Here is a 20,653-nt window from a genome sequence, read left to right as displayed (position 1 = left end):
CGAAGAATGCAAGCCACTTCTTTGGCCGCTCGGACACTCTTGGTGCCCCCCTGATGATTGACATAAGCCACGGCCGTGGCATTGTCCGACTGGATCCGAACCGGGCTGCCCTGAAGCTGCTCGGTCCAGTGAATCAGACAAAGTCTGATCGCTCTCAGTTCCAATACATTTATCGGTAATCTGGATTCTTCCGGGGACCAAAGTCCCTGGACAGATAACTGACCAAGAATTCCTCCCCATCCGGATAGACTGGCATCCGTGGTCACTATCGTCCAATATATTGGCAGAAATGACTTTCCCTGGCTGAGCATTGGAGACCGAAGCCACCAAACCAGAGACTCTCTGGTCTGTTTGCTCAATCGGATCTGATTGTCCAGGGATTCCGGATTCCGATTCCATCTGAGAAGAATCTCTTGCTGAAGAATTCGGGTATGGGACTGGGCAAATGGGACTGCTTCGAATGAAGCCACCATCAACCCCAGAACCCTCATGCACGTCCGAAGGGAAGACCAGCTGTTGGACAGTAACAACTGGACTGCTGATTGAATCTTTCGAAGTTTCCCTACCGGAAGGAAAACTCTCGTCCTGACTGTGTCTAGAATTAGACCCAGATATTCGAGCCTCTGGGTGGGAACCAGAAATGACTTTTGCTGGTTCACCAGCCACCCGAATTCCTGTAAAGAAATCATAGTAATTTCTATGTTTTGTAGCAAGGTCTGAGGAGATTCTGCATGAAGCAGAAGATCGTCTAGGTAACCTAGAATCGATATACCTCTTTGGCGCAGAAGTGCCAACATAGGGGCCAACACCTTTGTGAAGACCCGCGGAGCCGTGGCGAGACCGAAAGGTAACGCCACAAACTGATAGTGGTTCTCCTCTACGGAAAAGCGTAGAAAACGCTGATGTCCTGCGAAAATGGGAATGTGAAGATAGGCGTCCTTGATGTCTATGGACGCTAGGACATCCCCTGGATGCAGGAAGGCTGCTACCGTGCGAATGGACTCCATTCTGAATCTTCTTATGTTGACGAAAGAATTGAGCGCTCTTAAGTCCAGAATTGGACGCACTTTGCCCTCTTTCCTGGGTATTGTAAACAGGTTTGAATAAAACCCTTGAAACCGTTCTGTCCATGGAACCTTGGACTACCACTCCTTGTTGTAGTAGATCTGTGACTGCTCTCCGCAGATCTTCTAGACGATCCGGAGATAGTCGGATATTGGAAGGGAAGAATCGCGCCGGTGGGAGAGATCGAAACTCGATCTTGTACCCTGACTTTATGACTTCGCAAACCCATTTGTCCGGGATTCTGGAAAGCCATGGATCCGGGAACCGGCGAAGACGTCCCCCCACCCCAGTTATGGGTGGGGGCGCACCTTCAGGCTTTGGATGGTTTATCTTCGGGTCTGGAGGGGGCGGGCTTTTGCTTGCCCGACCACCGACCCCTGACGCCTCCTGTAGGAGCTTTGGAGGACTTAGTTTTTTCACCCGCTGGACGAAAAAACCTCTTGTGAGCAGAAAAAGAAGGCCCTCGTCTTTGACGAGTTCCTTTACCTTTAAAATTTTGCGGTAAAAAGGTGCTTTTTCCACCGGTGAGATCCTTAATGATCTCATCTAAGTTGGCTCCAAATAGACGCTCTCCTGAAAAGGGGATATTAGCCAATGCTTTTTTGGAACCTTGGTCGGCTATCCAACCTTTTAGCCACAGTGTACGCCTGAGAACCACTGCTGAGACTGATGCTCGCGCCATTAATGGAGTGGCGTCTAACGCCGCATCACATACAAACTGTAACCCCTGTATCATTTGTTCCAACAAATCTGATACCGCCTGAGGGACTTCTTCTAAGTCCCGGCGTAACCACTTGGTCCATTCAGTTACAGCCTGCGAAACCAGACCAATAGCAATTATTGGCCTGAAAGCTGATCCAATCAAGGAAAACATGGTGCGAGACATAGCTTCTATCTTGCGATCCACTGGATCTTTAAAAGACGGAGCGTCTTCTAAAGGAATAACCGTGGCTTTATTCAATCTAGCAATAGGTGAATCCACCACAGGTGGTTCTGTCCATTTCTTAATAAGGGTTTCCTCAAACGGATAACGCCTGTCAATGCGTTTGGAAATATTAAAAGTGCGTTTTGGCAGACGCCATTCTTCATCGATTGGATTGCCAAAACATTTGGGCAATGGAAAAACCTTTGCCACTTTGATGCGCTTTTTAGTCCCAAAAGGGATCTCAGTTTCAGCTATTTCTGATGGAATACCCTGTAACCTTAAAGTCTCTTGAACAGATACAATGAGTGCGTTTACCAACGCTTCCTCTCGGGCTATGGCAGATGCCGAAACATCCTCCTCACTGTCTGAAGAGACAGGACCCGAGACACCAATACCAGATGAAGTACCTGCAACTGCAGAAAAAGGCTCAGAGTCTGAATCCGAGGTTTCAGATAATAAGGGGTTAGGCGGGGGTCGCTTTCTTGCGCCCTGTCCCTGACAAGCCACTTCCACCCGGGACACAAAAGTTTCCATAATAGCTGACAAAGATTCAATTGTCAATGGGGTGCTGGAGGATCCCGCAGACCCCTCGAGGGGATCCGGAGGAGATACATGAGTGGCAGGGTCCATGTTAATACAGGACACTTTGCCAGCAATAAACAAAAAACTTTTTTTTTTTTTTTTTTTTGTGTGTCTCCCCCTAGCGCAATAGCGCCCCTCAGAGTACCTGCTTCTCGATCCCAGAGAGAGAGAGAGGGACCCCCAAGGCTCACCAACCGATGCAGTGCAGTTTCCAACAAACTGCAGCCAGCGTCTGTCTTACACAGACTGGAAGGAGCTGTTTGCTTTTTCCCGGGCAGAAGGCGTGGCTCCGCCCCCTGTGTACGCCTTCCGGCGTTCCCAGCCCTCCACGAGGAAGCTGGGCTCACAAAACATGGCCGCCCCCATAGAAGAGACATAAGACTCCAAAAACATGGCGGCCGGCATGACCTGAGGACATATATGTATTCGGTCTACGGCAAAATGGCGGCGGACCGCCGATATCGTCTTCCCAGCACATCCACCTGCACTCTGCTGAGAGGTGACATATGGATCTACAGAGATACACTGCACATAAGGTAGGATTATACCTCCTATGTCTGCTGTAATGTTACAGTCTGCTGGGTAGAGTGTTAGCTCTTGAACCAAGTCCACTTCCCACAAACACATGCTGTATTACAAGGGGGACTTGTAAGTGTCAGATATATACTGACCATATATGGAGGGGCCCATAATATATACTGCCTCATAAATGAGGAAAAAAAGGGAACGTTTTACTCACCATACCGAACCGACAGGCACCCTCTCTTCATAATACCCTCTCCACCGGGGTGGGGGTTTGTGGACGCCTCGACTCTCTGGTCCTGGCGTCCAAGCGAGCTTTAACTCGCAAAGTCAGTCCCTTTACTGGGACTCCGTCGCGGCCGACTCAGCGCACTGGTCTGCACGCGCCTTTTAGGCAGAAACCGGGGTGACCACTGGATCTCACATCCAGCCCGTCGCCCGGCCCCGCATACTTACTTGAATATGTCGCGGCCGACCAAGCGCAATGCCTGGTCTGCACGCGCTCGTAGGCCGGCTGGGGTGACCACAAGTGTCGCCCAGTCCGGCATTTTTGCTTGAAGATCTCACAGGAAAAAACACTGGAGAAAACTACCTAAAAAATGTCTTTTTCTTAAAGAAAAAAAGTCTTTCCAGGACCAAAAGATCCCAGCAAGGAGCTTAGGTCCTTACTCCTGACTAGACAGAAAAAAACTGATTCCCTGTAGCAGAGAGAGGGAGGATATACCCTCAGGGACTGCCCCTAGGGTGGAGCCAGAACGTTTTGTCATTCTGCCTAGTCCTACTCCTGCGGAGACAACATAACCCAGCTCTTGAGAATCAAGAAGACTACGTCTGTCAATGAGCGATAGAGAAATTTAAAAATTTGCTAAAAGCTTCAGCTTTCATTGCACAATTAAGCTGCCAAAAAACACAGCGATTGATTGCTTATTTTAGTGTTAATTTACGACATGGATAAAACAAATGGCTCTGGTGTTAGCTATACAAGTAGCATTCAGTGACAGCCTACATTTGGAGCATTGTGCTATTGATTAATACTACTTGTGTAGTTTACATCTTATGCCCCGTACACACGTGTAGATTATCTGAAGACTTTTGTCTTAAGATTTACCTTTTCTATGTAGTACAAGGGCCTGCCGGATTGCATACAAATTGAAAGTGTTTAGGTTTGACCTCATATTATATGGTTTTGGTAAGTCTACAGACAAAAGTCTTCAGATAATCTGCACGTGTGTATGGGGCATCAGGGCTCTTTCACACACTCCCGTCCGCTGGACGGAGTCCGTTTTTCTCAGCGGGGGATCGAGCCGCCGATCCCCCGCTGAGCAGCAGGAGGACAGCTGTGTCTCCGCGCTGTGTGCGGAGACACAGCTGTCAGTTCCCCATGCATCTCTATGGGGGAAATCGGATGTCAACGGACCGTCAGTCCGTTCTCACCCGATCCCATCCGATCCGATCCGCTGGACGGATGGAAAATAGGGTTTCCATCCGTCCAGATTTGACGGATCGGATCGGATGTCAGCGGACATGTCTCCGCTGACATCCGATGCCCCATAGGAATGCATGGGGGGACCGTTCAGATCCGCCAAAAAAACAGACAGGTGGATCTGAACAGTCCGCCTGTGTGAAAGGGGCCTTAGGGAATCAATGATCCATCTCTGTTGCAACAGACCACTAATAGCAATCACGCAATCACTAACATGGCTGAGCTACTTAAAACTGGACATAAATCTGAAAAGTAGACTAATACAGTGCTAGTTTGAACTACTTATTTATCGAGTGATCATTAAAGGGCTCGTTCATACCAGCAGTTGTGGTATACAACAGCTGCTGTTGTGCCCTGTGTGCCGATCATTGTAATAATGCATAACACTGTTTACCTAATTTCTTTTTTTTCCAACATTATTAAAATGTCACAACATGACATTTCATTCATCTTTAGGCATTGCAGTGTGTAGCGATGCTGTGTAGTGCACTGCAACACACTGAGCAAAAGACTGAACTCATAAGACTCAAGACAAATTGCTCTGTCTATAAATTTAGGACTGCATTTGGCAAGGATTTCCAGTACAGCTCAATGTATATGGTGTTAACCCCCCCCCCCCTTAACTGATTGTAAAGTCTTTATTTTTTTTAATAAAAATAATAAACATGTTATACTTACCTCCTCTGTGCAGTTGGTTTTTGCACAGAGTGGCCCAGATCCTCCTCTTCTTGGGTCCCTCTTCGGCTCTCCTGGCCCCTCCCTCCTGTTGAGTGCCCCCACAGCAAGCAGCTGTGCAACGTTTCGGAGTCATGCGGAACCCTTTGTCAGGCAGGTAAATAAAAAAACTGGACTCAAAATCAGGGACAGTTGGGAGCTTTGCATTCACACAGTAACATAAAGGTGAAGGCCAAAGTTCCAGCTGACTATGTACAGAGGGATCTATAAAGAATCTAAAAGGATAGAGCTAGGGTTCTGGGCCAAAAGCTTAGACCAAACAGCAGTGGTCTGACAGACCGCCATTGAGACACAACTGCAAGTTGCATGGCGTCTCGCACGCATGCACACAGCAATCTCCCTACACCTGTAAGGTATCATCGCGAATGTCAGATCAGGGGCAGTATTTACAGCACCAGACCTTCTGTGTAAATCTAAAGCAGTAACCTGTAAAGGCTTTTAAAGCGTCGCCTAAGGATAGTAAAATGTATTTTTTTTGCTGTTGCACGGGCATGTGCAATTCTAAAGCGTGACATGTTTGGTATAAATTAAGGCTCCTTTCACACAGGCGGAATGTTCAGATCCGCCTGTCCTTTTTTTTGGCGGATCTGAACATATGCCCCATGCATGTGTCTATCGGGCATTGGATGTCAGCGGAGACAAGTCTTCTGACATCCGATCCGTCAAATCTGAACGGAAGGAAACCCTATTTTCCATCTGTCCAGCGGATCGGATAGGATCGGATGAGAACAGACAGACGGTCCGTTCCCATCCAATTCCCCCATAGAGAACAGCGGGACCTGACAGCTCTGTCTCTGCACACAGCGCAGAGACAGAGCAGCCATCCGCCTGCTCAGCGGGGGGGGTGTCGGCGGATTGATCCCCCGCTAAGAAAAACGGAGTCCGCCAACGGACTCCACAGTGTGAAAAGGGCCTTACTCAGTGTATCATCTTTTATATTTTACGAAAAAAAAAATGGGTTATGTATTGTGTTTGTCTGCATTAAAATTAAAAAAATAAAATAAAAACTTGCATTTCTTTTAAAACAAATTTCATTTGAAAAACCCCTGCGCAAATACTGTGTGACATAAAAATTATAACACCCACCAATTAATTCTCTAGGACTTCTGCTTTTTAAAAAAATATAATGTTCTAAGAAGTTTTCTAGAAAAAAAATACTGATTGTTCCATGTAAAAAAAAAAGTGCCAGGAAATGCCTGGAGCTTAAGTGGTTAAACATAAAATACCTGTTGTGAAATATCTAAGTTGCTGCAGACTGTTGTCTCAATGTATATAAATAAATACGTAAAGCCTGAACACACCTTTTCCAGTCTAACTACAATCTCAAAGGGGTTGATATCCAGGAGTAGAAACTGTTCGCTGAGCTTAGCCAAAAAGGAAACATTGTGTTTATTTCAATACAACTAATCTTGTGCTACCAAAAGCCCAGTTGGTCTAACTTCCTTTACACAGGTATGAATTCCATAAAGTGGCTGTAAATCCTTACATATATGCAGTAGAATGACCACAAGTTGTACCTGTTTATCTGCGGTCTTCTCTTTGCTACAGCCGTTCAAATTCCAGAATTAATCCAGCTTACCTAAGTTTCAGGATGCAAGGAGTTGGGGGCTGAAGCTACACTCTACAGGGCTCAGTGAGAGCTGATTGGAGGGAAGGGACACACCCGCCTTCACACAGCAACAGAGCTGAGGTTGTCAATCACAGGCTGTGTCCTGGAGCTCCTTCCCATCACCTTTTTTCTCTTGGTGTCAGGAAAATTTGTCAGAAGAAATGATGCATGCTGATAGCAGAGGGATGAGGCAGCAGATACAAAATGGCAATGTGTCAAGAAAGGAGGACGGCGCGCTGCTTGAGTGGAGGCATACCGGAAGTGATGCAAATTTACGAGCTCGGCACTCGTGGATTACTTGAACAGTTCGTGAAAAAGTGAGTAATACAGCTGTTTTAATCTTTATAAACATTATTACACCATGGAAAGTCTCATTTTCTATTAAACAAGGCACATTGGGAGGGCCCACCAAAGGCATAACCGAGGAAATAACAGTTTCCATAGAGATCCACCAACCTGATAGATCCAAAGAGGACCCCTCTTTGGATCTTTGGAGGCAGGAGGGGGTAGACCAAGCAACAGCTAAAATATCTACATATGCCGTTACCTTACAGTAGTCCAATCTGTCTGCTGCAATGTCGCAGTCCAGCTAAAAAAATCGCTGATCACCGCCAAATATAATATAGGTTCAGTGTTGCATGACTGCGCAATTGTAATTCAAAGTGTCACAACGCTGAAACCTGAAAATTGGCCAGGACAGGAAGGGGGTAAAACTGCCTGGCATTGAAGTGGTTAAAGCGGAGTTTCAGTTGTTTTTTTGTGTTTATTAACCGCTTGCTGACTGCGTTATAGAATGACGGCTACAGCACAGTCGTTCAGTTCTAGGTGGCCATCATATAATGGCCTCCCGTACATGCACGCCTGCTGCTGGTCGCTGGCGGCGTGCGCTGTGTTCACAGTGTCCTCCGGGCACTGCTGAACACAGATTGAGGTAAAAAGCCAATCAGCAGCTCTTTACCACATGCTCAGTTTTGTCCAATTATAGCTGATCATGATGTCAACAGAAGAAGGTTACCGGTGTCCTGCCGAAAATTCCAACCTGCCGAAGTCTCCAACCACGTTATTTTCAGTGAGTGTACACTGGGAATAATTGGAGATTTCAAGCACTTGGTGTTTTCACACAACACCGGCAGCCTATACACCCGAGTACATGGTATAATTAGTGCAGATTCTTACTCCGCCCGGTAGTTGTCGCCGCCTTGGAGGCGGCCATGTTTTTAGTTACTACCAGGCGGGGTAAGAATCTGCACTAATTATACCATGTACTCGGGTGTATAGGCTGCCAGTGTTGTGTGAAAACACCAAGTGCTCAAAATCTCCAATTATTCCCAGTGTACACTCACCATAAATAACGTGGTTGGAGATTTCGGCAGGTTGGAGTTTTCAGCAGTACACCGGCTCTCTTTACCGCTTCTTCTCACACCATCAGCCTGTGGAGAAGAGAAAAGACCCAATAATGGGCTTCTGCACAAGTGCTTCCGCCACTGCTTCCAAAAAGTGCCCACTACTGCTGCCAGTGCCCACCAGTGTCTCCTCATCAATGTAATCCATCAGTGCCCATCAGTGTCGCCTACCAGTGCCCATCAATGCCACCTATCAATGCAGCCTCATCAGTGTCTCTTGATCAGCGAAGGAGTAAAATTACCTGTTTGCAAAATTGTATAACAAACGATGAAAACTTTTTTTAATTTTCGGTATTTATCCGTTTATCTAGCAAAAAATAAAAAAACCAAGTGGTGATTAAAGAACACCAAAAGAAAGCTCTATTTGTGTGTTTGGGTACAGTGTTGAATTACCGTGCAATTGTCATTCAAAGCGCGACAGCGCTGAAAGCTGAAAATTGGCCTGGGCAGGAAAGGGGTTAAAGTGCCCAGTGAGCAAGTGGTTAAAAGTCAGCAGCTACAAAAAAAGTGTAGCTGCTGACTATTAATAAACACACTCACCTGTCTCAGAATCCAGCTATGTGGCCTCCTAAACCCTTGGTTCTCACCCTCTCCACTACCCGGCACCAGCATTACAACTACGGACACCCGGCTGTGACAGCTTGCAACTTTACAGCCGGATGCGCACTGCACATGCGCGAATCAGGCTGTGCCTCCTCAATGGTCAGGAAATCTTCTGTGATGTGTCCCAGAAGATTGCAGGGAGGGAAGGGGAGAGGAGAACTTCTGCTTGGGACACCAAGGCGGGCCGAGCAGTAGGAACTGGTACCTGTCAAAACTAGCTACCTGCCCCCCCCCCCCCCCCCCAAAAAAAAAAAAAAAAAATGACATGCCAAATGTGACATAGGGGGGAGGGGGAGGGGTGCTTAAACTGGAACTTTGGAACTTCCCCTTTTGCGTGTAAGTAAAATTTACTTTAGTGTATTTTTTAGGCTACGTTCACATATTAGCGTAGCGGATCGCGGGCAGAATCACCGCGATCCAAAAATCATTGCAAATCGCGGGACGCCTATGCGTTGCCATTGATTTGCAATGGCACCCCAAGCACTGTGCGATGTTGCCGCGATTTCCACCTGCCGAATCGCGGTAACATCACGCAAAAACAAAATCGCGGGTCGCATGACGCCCAAAAAAGGTACAAGAGCTTCTTTGGGGCGTCATGCGACCCGCGATTTTGTTTGCGCAATGTTACCGGGATTCGGCAGGCAGAAATCGCACAGCTTTTGGGGTGCCATTGCAAATCAACGGCAACGCACAGGCGTCCCGCGATTTGCAATGATTTCCGGATCACAGGCAGAATTGCGGTGATTCTGCCCGCGATCCGCTACGCTAATATGTGAACGTAGCCTCAATGAAAATGTTGGGTTTCCTGAACCGTTGTTCTACTATTGAGGGACACAAAAAAAAAAATTGAGCTACCGCTATTTTATTCTCTAGGTTATCTGCTCCAGAAAATATATAATGCTTGGGGGGGGGGGGGGTAATGTAATCTTCACAGCTAAAATTGTTATACTGTATATATATATTTTTTTTTTTTCAAAAACAGTTGTGGCAGGGAAAGTCCTGATTGGTACATTAGTCTTTATTTCTGGGTGTCCAAAGAAAATGACAAGTCGCTTATCTTTGGATCATTTAGAAAAGTTGCGAAAGGCCGATGTACCTGTTGCCAAAAATGTCCCGGCACTGAACTATGTGCCCGTGGACAGCGGCGTCACAAAGGAACATTTATTAGGAAAACTTTGTTCCCATTTAACAACAGAACATAAAAAAACAGGATTGTCTGTCAGTGTCAATAAAGTTTTCTTATACAATAACAGATCCCTTTGCCCAGTGATTGGCTAATTATGTAGACACCTGTCCTTGTACTGGTCAACCTTTAGCTGTATGTCCTGTCAGAGGCTGTATATTACGTTCTATAGACCCCTAATACAGGCTATGGGAGCCAGGTAGTGTGACAAGAAAGGAAAGTCAGCACAAGAATGTCACCCTCTACCAATAAGGTTAAATAAAGCCCCCTAAACAGTGACATGACCTCCCGGCTGGTGGTGTCACTCACCTCTGCCCAGGAACCCCGGGATCCGCCACATTACGGCCAACTAGCCCGTCACGGGACTTCGCCGCGCATGCGTGACGAGCCGCCCCCTTCACACCTACCATAGAGCAGGAGAGGGGGCGGGCTAGAGCGCCCACACTGTGAACGTCACTACTGTAAAGGCGATTGCATAATAAGAAGCACGTGTCGGCTGATACTGGCCAGATGCAGATTGTGCTAAGAAAACGTTGGATTCTTTCTTGTTTGTAAATGAGAATTTACAAATCTAGAATACAGAATAACGTATACATTATACAAGAACTGCTTAAAAGGCTCGTTCACTTCATAGAGAGGTGCATTGATCTGCAGAGATTAACCATTTGCTTAGTGGCCACTTTCACCCCCTTCCTGCCCAGACCAATTTGACACAACAAATGACAATTGCGCTATCATGCTACACTTTACGCAAATTACATTGTTATCATTGTTTTTCACACAAATAGAGCTTTCTTTTGGTGGTATTTAATCACCGCTGGGTTTTTTATTTTTTGCTAAGCATTTGCTGAGCATTTTGAAAACAATTTTGCTTCCCTGATGTGCTCTGATGAGGCTGTGCTGATGGGCACTGATAGGTGGCACTGATGCAGACATCTCAAGTCTCATGCAAGTTGGGGACTCTCCCGCATTTCGCCCTGCACTCACGGGCACCGGCGAGCGCAGGGCGATATCCTGGCAGGGCTGAGGACGGCAGTGTCAGAGGCAAGCTCAGCTGTTATGACTGAGCATGGAGCTGCTATTTAAGTCCGGCTCACAGTCGGAGTGATATCAAGTGCACTCCGCCTGTGCGAGGAGGAGCCATACAGAGGAAGCACGCGACTCTGCTCTGCTGCAGCCGTGTGCTTCCTCTGTATGACTCCTCCTTTCACAGGCGGAGTGCACTTGATATCACTCCACCTGTGAGCCGGTACTATGGAGGAAATTGCGGCTCCATTCTCACAGTCTTGACAGCTGAGCTTTGACACTGCCGCCCTCAGCCCTGCCAGGATATCCACAGCATACCACAGAGCCCAGCACCACAGAGCCCAGCATACCACAGAACCCGGCACCACAGAGACCGGCACCACAGAGACCGGCACCACAGAGCCCAGCACCACAGAGGCCAGCACCACAGAGCTCAGCATACCACAGAGAACGGCACCACAGAACCCGGCACCACAGAGACCGGCACCAAAGAGACCGGCCCCACAGAGCCCAGCACCACAGAGGCCAGCACCACAGAGCTCAGCATACCACAGAGAACGGCACCACAGAGCCCAGCACCACAGAGACCGGTGTAACGTGAGAATTACCTACCCCGTGAGAAAAACTTACCCTCGTCACTTCCGGCCAGGAACAGCTGAGCAGCGCAGCAGTGCGCATGCTCACAGCCCCGGATACCTAATGTAACAGCTGAGGAGTTGACTAGTGCGCATGCGCACTAGTACGAAATTATGACTGTTCCGTGAAAAAAACCTACCCACGCAGCGGTTACATTAAAACATCTCGGCTGCAATATAAGTCAACTCCGCTCCGGTCCCTGTGAGTTCCCTCATCTCGGCTACTAAATATAAAAGCGGCTGACGGCTCAGTGATTTATCTTTTCATACACCCGCCGCCGCTTTTATATTTACTAGCCGAGATGAGGGAACTCACAGGGATAGGAGTGAAGATCACTCGTATTGCAGCACAGCTGTTTTAATGTAAACGCCGCATGAGACACAGTGCCGTGCAACCGGAAGTGACGAGGGTAGGTTTTTCTCACGGGTAGGTAATTCTCACGGAACACCGGCACCACAAAGCCCAGCATACCGCAGATCCCAGCACCACAGAAACCAGCACCACAGAGCCCAGCACCACAGAGAGCGACACCACAGAGCCCAGCATACCACAGAGCCCAGCACCACAGAGACCAGCACCACAGAGCCCAGCAGCACAGAGACCGGCACCACAGAGCCCAGCACCACAGAGACCTGCACCACAGAGACCTGCATACCACAGAGCCCGGCACCACAGAGCCCAGCATACCACAGAGCCCAGCACCACAGAGACCCGCACCAAAGAGCCCAGCATACCACAGAGCCCATCACCACAAAGATTGGCATCACAGAGCCCAGCATACCACAGAGACTGGCGCCACAGAAACCAGCATACCACAGAGATCGACACCACAGAGACCGACGCCACAGAGACCAATACCACAGATATCACAGAGCCCAGCATACCACAGAGACTGGCACCACAGAGACCGATACCCCAGCATACCACAGAGCCCAGCATAGCACAGAGACCAGCACAACAGAGACCAGTATAGTCTGCAAAATAAGTAGAAAATGTATGTGCATTAGTGTGTGTAAATTGTTGCAATGTGTTTTTTAATTCACATGTGCTAGGAGTGCAACTATCCCCCAGCACATAACTGTAAATATCCCAGCATGTGCAGTGTTTCTGACTCCTACCACCATGACCACTTCAAATCATTGAAGTGGTCATGGTGGTTAGAGTGTTCCTTTAATATTTCCCAGAAGAAGTAAACTTTAGAATACTGATTACATTTCATTTCATTATCCTCTGGTTATGTAAAATTGGGAGGGGGGGGCGTGCGGGGGGGGGGGGGGCGTCGTCGCAAAGTGGCACCTCCCTGAAATTACTTTGCCACCTCCCTGAAATGAGTTTTTGCAGGTTGGGATGTCTGCTGATGGGTACTGATAGGCTTCAATCTGCTGACGGGTACTGATAGGCTGCAATGATGGGAACTGATGAGGCTGCACCAATGGGCACTGATAGGTTGCACTGATGGGCACTGATAGGTGGTGGCACTGATGGGTACTGATAGGCTGCACTGATGGGAACTGATGAGGCTGCACTGACGGGGTGGCACTGATGGACTCTGATAGGTAACGGTGAAGGGCACTGAGAGGTGGCACTGATAGGCAGCACCGATAGACACTGGTAGAAGGCACTGATGGGCACTGATAGGCAGCACTGATAGGTGACACTGATGAGGAGGCACTGATTGGCAGCACTGATAGGGGGCACTGATTGGCAGCACTGTTGGGCACTGATTGGCAGCACTGTTGGGTCTGCACTGATAATCAGGACACTGATTATCAGTAGCCACACTGGACTTTTAAGGCAGTTATCAGCCAGGTAATTAAAGTATAAATAGGTAAAATCGAAAAGTTTTATTCAAACATAGTAAAATAGCGATTTTGAGCACCACATACAAAATTTAAGAACAACGGAGTAACCATGAAGATATAAACAACAGCATATTTAGCTTGTAATCTGGAACATACAGTTGGTCTCATATGGTGGGAGGCCAAACCACAAAAGAGTTCACAGAAAATTCCCATCACGTTTCGGAGTGTAACATAATTCCTTCTTCAGGGGAAAATCAGAGAAAAATATAATAGTACAATAATGACATATCAATATATGCATACGTATGACAATGTCTACCATTGGAATCAATATATGTAAATCGTCCAACATATCAGCATATTTTGACAGATTATAGATACTTACAATGTATGGCTCTGTCAAAGGAGATTGTCTCAACAGGTGTGCCCCACAGCATCAGACCCTCAATAGAGATGGTATATAAGAGACTGGATGTTAACACAAACAGGGAGGGTGGGCAGGTAAAGACCAGATTGATAAACACTGACGCCAAGTAAAGCTCACGAGGATCGCAAGAGAGGAGCTGGTACTGATAGTGATAAGAGTATTTGCAAAAAGGGAAGGATGGCATATAGTATGCATATGTATAGGCAAAAATGATATAAAAATATATATATTGGCGATGTGAAGCAAAAACATAGTTGGATTATGTGGGCTTGTTTCCCCACCTACCTCCTGCATATAAATAGAGGACCTTCATACAGAGGGGTTGGGCGATGCCTGTCATACTCTATTGAACTTGGGCCATACGGCGTGGAGACCTGATACATGTAAATCTGAATATGTATCCTTATACCCTTACCCCCAGAGCTGTCCAAAAAGCTATAATAAGGCTTACCTGTAGGTAAAATCAATATCTCCTAAACCTGCATGGTTTAGGAGATATTCACCCTACATGCAGCTGTTGACACCAACGGTACATGCGCTCTGAAGTTCTGGCGTATCTTGCCGGATCTTCAGAGCCCCTTGCCGGAAAGTGAACCCCTGCGTGCATGCGCGGGAGTGATGTCATTGCGGCTCCAGCCACTCACAGCGCTGGAGCCGCTGAACCCAGAAGAGACGCCGAGGCAACATGTCTGCTTCCTCAGCGGTGTCCGGGCAACCATGTCGGGACTTCGTTCTAAGGTAAGTATTTCATAATGTGCTAGTATGAGATGCATGTTTACATAGGCAGACCGCCGTAATGTCATTCCTACAAACGATCGTCGCTGATTGGCTCCCACTGTGTCCAATAACACCGGGAGCGCGGCTCCAGCGGCGCATGCGTGCCCCCCAGAGCCAATGGAAACAATCACATACAGGTATGTGAGTTTGCACTTAGGGGCCGCCCTGCCGCAGTAAATGTACATGGGGCCTTCATTAGGTGGTTAAGGATTAGAAGTGTTAGATGTGTCTGGATTAGGGATTAGAGACATTAGGGTTAAGTATTAGAAGTGTTAGGGTTGGGTATTAGGGGGATTAGAGGTGTCTGAATTAGGGATTAGAGACATTAGGGTTAGGTATTAGAAGTGTTAGGGTTGGGTATTAGGGCTATTAGAGGTGTCAGGGTTAGGGAGGGATTAGAGGCATTAGGTTAAGGATTAGAAGTGTTAGGGTTGGGTGTTACAGGGGTTAGTGGATTCTTGATTAGGGATTAGAGACATTAGGGTTGAGGATTAGAAGTGTTAGGGTTAGGTATTAGAGGGGTTAAAGGAGTCTGGACAAGTACAGGCGATAGTAGATTGCATTGCTGACAGTGCCTCCAGTTCCTTCACATTGTCTCCCACCCAGTCTACTGCAGAAAGGTCAGAGTTGACACCTGCAGCCGATGTCCAACCGTCTTTCACCTCACCCCCTTGAAAATCAGGCAAGCAGTCTGAGCCCCAATTCATGCAGCAGTCTCTTCTTGATGACTCTGTCAGCAGGGTTTCCCAGGGCCATCCACCTAGCCCTGCCCCAGAAGTGGAAGAGATTGAGTGCAGCGATGCCCAACCACTTATTTCTCAAGATGAGTACATGGAAGGACCATCACAGCACGTCTCCGATGATGACGAAACGCAGGTGCCAACTGCTGCGGCACTCAGAATTGTGGAGACCGACAAGGAGGGTAGGGGTGAAGACTGGGTGGAAGATGATGTGGAGGACGATGAGGTCCTTGACCCCACATGGAATGAAGGTCATGCGGGTGACCTGAGTAGTTTGGAGGAAGAGGCGGTGGTCGCACAGAGCCACCAGCACAGCAGAAGAGGGAGCAGGGTGCAGAAGCGGAGCGGCCGTGCCCTAGACACTACGCCTGCTTCTGCCCAACGCAGCAAGGGACCGAGCGCACCAAAGCCAGCTCAAAGGAGTTCTCTAGCGTGGAAGTTCTTCAGACAATGTGCTGATGACAGGACACGAGTGGTTTGCACCCTTTGCAATCAGAGCCTGAAGCGAGGCATAAACCTTCTCAACCTGAGCACAACCTGCATGATCAGGCATTTAAGTGCAAAGCATGAGCTGCAGTGGAGTAGACACCTTCAAAACCAAGAAAGGTCTCTGGCTCCTCCTGCTTCCTCTTCTGCTGCAGTCTCGGCCTCTTCATCCACCTCTGTAGTGATACCGGCACCTGCCACCCCGCAAACAGACGATCTGTCAGCAACACCACCATCTCCACAATGTCCCGTTGGAAGCGTTCAGCTTTCCATCTCCCAAACACTTACGAGGAAGAGGAAGTATCCCCCTACCCACCCGCGATCCCTGGCCCTGAATGCCAGCATTTCAAAATTCTTGGCCTTTGAAATGCTGTCATTCCGTCTGGTGGAGACGCACAGTTTTAAAAGCCTTATGTTGGTGGCTGTCCAACAGTACGTCGTGCCCAGCCGCCACTACTTTTCCAGGCAAGCCATCCCTTCCCTGTACAACCAAGTGGGGGAAAAAAACAGGTGTGCACTGCGCAACGCCATCTGTGCCAAGGTCCACCTAACTACCGATACGTGGACCAGTAAGCACGGTCAGGGGCGTTATATCTCCCTAACGGCACACTGGGTAAATGCAGTGGCGGCATGGCCTGAGGCGGATAGCAATTTGGCGCATGTCCTTCCACCACCGAGGATTGCAGGGCGCTTCAGTTTGCCTCCTGTTCCTAACTCATCCTACTCCGCTTCCTCATCCTCTACCGCCTCCTCATCCGGTCAGCGTAACACCTTCACCACCAACTTCAGCACAGCCAGGGGTAAACGACAGCAGGCAGTTTTAAAACTTGCCTGTTTGGGGGAAAAACCACACACCGCGCAGGAGTTGTGGAGGAGCATGGAACAGCAGACAAATGAGTGGTTGCTGCCAGCGAGCCTCAAGCCCGGCCTGGTGGTGTGCGATAACGGGCGAAATCTCATAGCAGCTCTGGGCCTAGCCGGTTTGACGCACATCCCTTGCCTGGCGCATGTGCTGAATTTGGTGGTGCAGAGGTTCCTTAAAAATTACCCCGATATGTCAGAGCTGCTGCAGAAAGTGCGGGCCGTCTGTGCGCACTTCGGCGTTCTCACCCTGCTGCTGCTCGCCTGTCAGCGCTGCAGCGTAACTTCGGCCTTCCTGCTCACCGTCTCATATGTGACGTGCCCACAAGGTGGAACTCCACCTTGCACATGCTGGAAAGACTGTGAAAGACTGTGCGAGCAGCAGCAGGCCATAGTGGAGTCTCAGCTGCAGCACGCACACGTGAGTCGCTCTGCGGAACAGCACCACTTCACCACCAATAACTGGGCCTCCATGCGAGACCTGTGTGCTTTGTTGCGCTGTTTTGAGTACTCCACCAACATGGCCAGTGCCGATAACGCCATTGTCAGCTTAACTATCCCACTTCTATTCCTCCTTCAAAAAACGATTCGGGCGATGATGGAAGAGGATGTGGCACAGGAGGAGGAGGAGGAGGAGGAAGAGGAAGAGGGATCATTTCCAAGGCTTTCAGGGCAGTCATTCACAAGTGGCTCCGAGGGTGGGTTCCTGCACCCACAAACGCCAGGTACACAATTGTCCAGCAGGGGCACAGTTCTGGAGGAGGATGAGGAGGAGGAGATGGAGGAGGAGATGGAACCATGTTCACAGCAGGGTGGCACCCAGGCCAGCTCATGGCCATCACTGGTGCGTGGCTGGGGGATACAGAGGACACAGACGATACACCTTCCACAGAGGACAGCCTTTCGTTGCCTCTGGGCAGCCTGGCACACATGAGGGATTACATGCTGCAGTGTCTCCACAACGACCGCCGAGTTGCCCACATTCTAACTTGTGCTGATTACTGGGTGGCCACGCTGCTGGATCCCCGTTACAAGGACAACGTACCGTCCTTAATTCACTCACTGGATCGTGATCGCAAGATGCGTGAGTACAAGCGCACGCTGGTAGACGCGATGCTGCTGGCATTCCCACCTGACTGTCACGGGTTAATGTGGCAGAGCCTGACGTAAGAGGAGTGGCTTACCGGGTAACTGGCGTGGCACAGGTTCACCAGAGGCGCGGAGTCTAAGTGTTAGCCGGTTTTCACCAGGGGCCCCAGATGGTGGGGATGGATTTGGCTGCTTGCTAACACCAGGTCGCCGTCCCCCGGATTCCCTGGTGGAGCCAGGATCAGGTCCAGGACCAATAGCCGGTAGCGGATAAACAGATCAGGATCAGGCAGGAGAATGGTCAGGACAAGCCAAGGTCAAAGGCGGGCAGCAGGTAATCAGAATCCAAAGACAAGCCGGGTCAGGTAAACAGGAACAGCAGACTACAAACAGGCACAGGAAACAGGAGAGCTGAAGATAACACAGCAACTTCCTGTAGTGACAGCTGTGTTTAAATAGGCCAATTTGGTAGCCTCGAGCTATACTGAGGTAGCCTCTAATTATTCCAAGGTAGCCTCTGACTATTCCAAGGTAGCCTCTGACTTTTCCAAAGTAGCCTCGAACTACTGCAAGGTAGCCTCGAACTACTGCAAGGTAGCCTTGAGCTATTGTAAGGTAGCCTCTAGCTATTCAAGGTGCCTCTTCGTACACGCAAGCGCATAGGCATTCGCCGGTTGGCAGCGCCAGTGCGCCTGCACGCCTGCGGGTGCCCAAAAGATTCCTTTTGTGGGGATGGTTGCGGAAAAAATTTCGGATTAATTCTTGGGCATGGAAATTCTGTACCGGTTCCCAGGAGTTCTCTTCAGGGCCGTAGCCCCTCCATTTAACCAAGTATTGTAACTGATTCCTCCGTCTTCTGCAGTCTAGGATGGCCTCCACCTCAAATTCTTTCTGGTGACAGGAGCAGGTGGTTCCGAACTTCTACCTGGAAAGGAATCAGGTACTGCAGGTTTCAAAAGTGATACATGGAAGACCGGATGGATCTTGAGGGAATCGGGTAGAGTTAGTTCGTATGATACCTCATTTAATCTCCTCTTCACCGGGAACGGGCCAATAAACTTGGGTGCCAGTTTCTTGGAAGGGCATGTCAATCGGAGGTTGGTAGTGGCTAACCATACCAGGTTGCCAGGTTGAAGAACCAACTCACCTCTCCTCTTTTTGTCAAAGGCCTCTTTATTGGCGGTCTGAGCCCTGGTCATGGCATCCTGTAACAATTTGTTGTTCTCTTTAAGGAACTCCATGATATCCCGGACTGCTGGCACTGTAGGTTCAGGAACAAAGCAGGGCAAGAAGGATGGGTGAAACCCATAGTTAGCATAGAATGGGGACTGACCTGTAGCCGAGTTTTTGGCATTATTGTATGCGAACTCCGCTGACGGTAGTAACGAGACCCAGTCATCTTGAACAAAGGTGGTAAAACATCGGATATATTGCTCGAGGGTCTGGTTGGTCCTCTCAGTCTGCCCGTTAGTCTGGGGATGGTATGCAGAGGACATTGACAACTTGATCTTCAATGAGTCACATAAAGCTCTCCAGAAGCGAGAAGTAAATTGAACACCTCTATCCGACACAATGTCCATTGGAACCCCATGGAGTCTTACAATCTCCTTGATGAAGACCTGCGCCGTCTCGAGCGCGGAGGGTGTGCCCTTCAGTGGTATGAAATGAGCCATTTTCGACAGACGGTCCACTACCACGAAGATTGCAGAATAACCGTCTGAAGGAGGAAGTTCCACAATGAAATCCATGGCAATCATCTTCCATGGTCTGTCAGGGACTGGTAGTGGTCTGAGCAGGCCCCATGCCTTGTTTCTGGTTGTCTTGCTTTGTGTGCAGATAGTACAGGAGGAGACATACTGCTTACAACATTTCTCTAAGTCGGGCCACTAGAACGTGCGTTGAACCAGATCTAGGGTCTTGTGAATCCCAAAATGACCAGCCATCGGGTGGTCATGAAAAAGTCCCAGGATGGACACCCGGGCACTTTCTGGAACAAAAATTTGATCTCCTCTCCATAGCAATCCATTTCTGGGTACTAGTACAGTTCCAGGAGGATGGGAAGCATTTATTGTGGCTTGTCTCAGAGAGGTAAGAAGGTCAGACTGTAATAGCAGGAAATTACCTTTGGTCAAGATGGTGTCAGGTACAAGGATTCCTTTAGAACTGTCGTACATTCGGGAGAGAGCATCGGGTTTCGTATTTTTGGAACCGGGTCGGTACGTTATATGGAATAAAAACCTGGAAAAAAAAAGTGCCCATCGTGCTTGGCGAGGTCTCAAGCGTTTGGCCATCCTCAAATACTCCAGGTTCTTATGATCAGTGTAGATAAGTATGGGATGTGCCGCCCCTTCCAACAGGTACCTCCACTCCTCCAAGGCGGTCTTGATGGCAAGGAGTTCCCGGTCCCCTACATCATAGTTCCTCTCCGCAGGAGAAAGTTTACGGGAGAAAAAAGCCACCGGATGGATCAGGTCCTTGAGGCCTTGACGCTGGGAGATGACTGCTCCTACTGCGATTTCCGAGGCGTCAACTTCGAGGATGTAAGGTAGGGCAGGATCCGGGTGGCTGAGGATAGGGGCTGAAGTGAACAGCTCCTTTAGAGTTGTAAATGCGACTTGAGCCTCGGGAGACCAGTGGAAATGGGTACCCTGTTTGGTGAGCAGGGTAATAGGGGCGATGATAGAGGAAAACCCCTTGAT

The 20,653-nt window shown here is 48.8% G+C and overlaps 1 protein-coding gene across 1 annotated transcript in view; it reads right to left on the bottom strand.

Annotated features, from left to right (window-relative positions):
* The window catches only part of DELE1 (DAP3 binding cell death enhancer 1), a 62,337-nt gene extending 51,802 nt beyond the window's left edge, over positions 1 to 10,535 (bottom strand). The window contains exon 1 of the mRNA XM_082252658.1: positions 10,420 to 10,535. Within this exon, the coding sequence (XP_082108784.1) occupies positions 10,420 to 10,450 (31 nt within the window). The 5' untranslated portion in view covers positions 10,451 to 10,535. The remainder of the gene's footprint in view (positions 1 to 10,419) is intronic.
* Between the last annotated feature and the right edge of the window lie 10,118 nt (positions 10,536 to 20,653).

This window comes from Pelophylax lessonae, assembly GCF_965119305.1.
Source record: "Pelophylax lessonae genome assembly, chromosome: 4".
Lineage (NCBI taxonomy): Eukaryota > Metazoa > Chordata > Amphibia > Anura > Ranidae > Pelophylax > Pelophylax lessonae.
The sequence above is the reverse complement of the archived record's forward strand: the minus strand, read 5'-3'. Positions and strand labels throughout refer to the sequence as shown.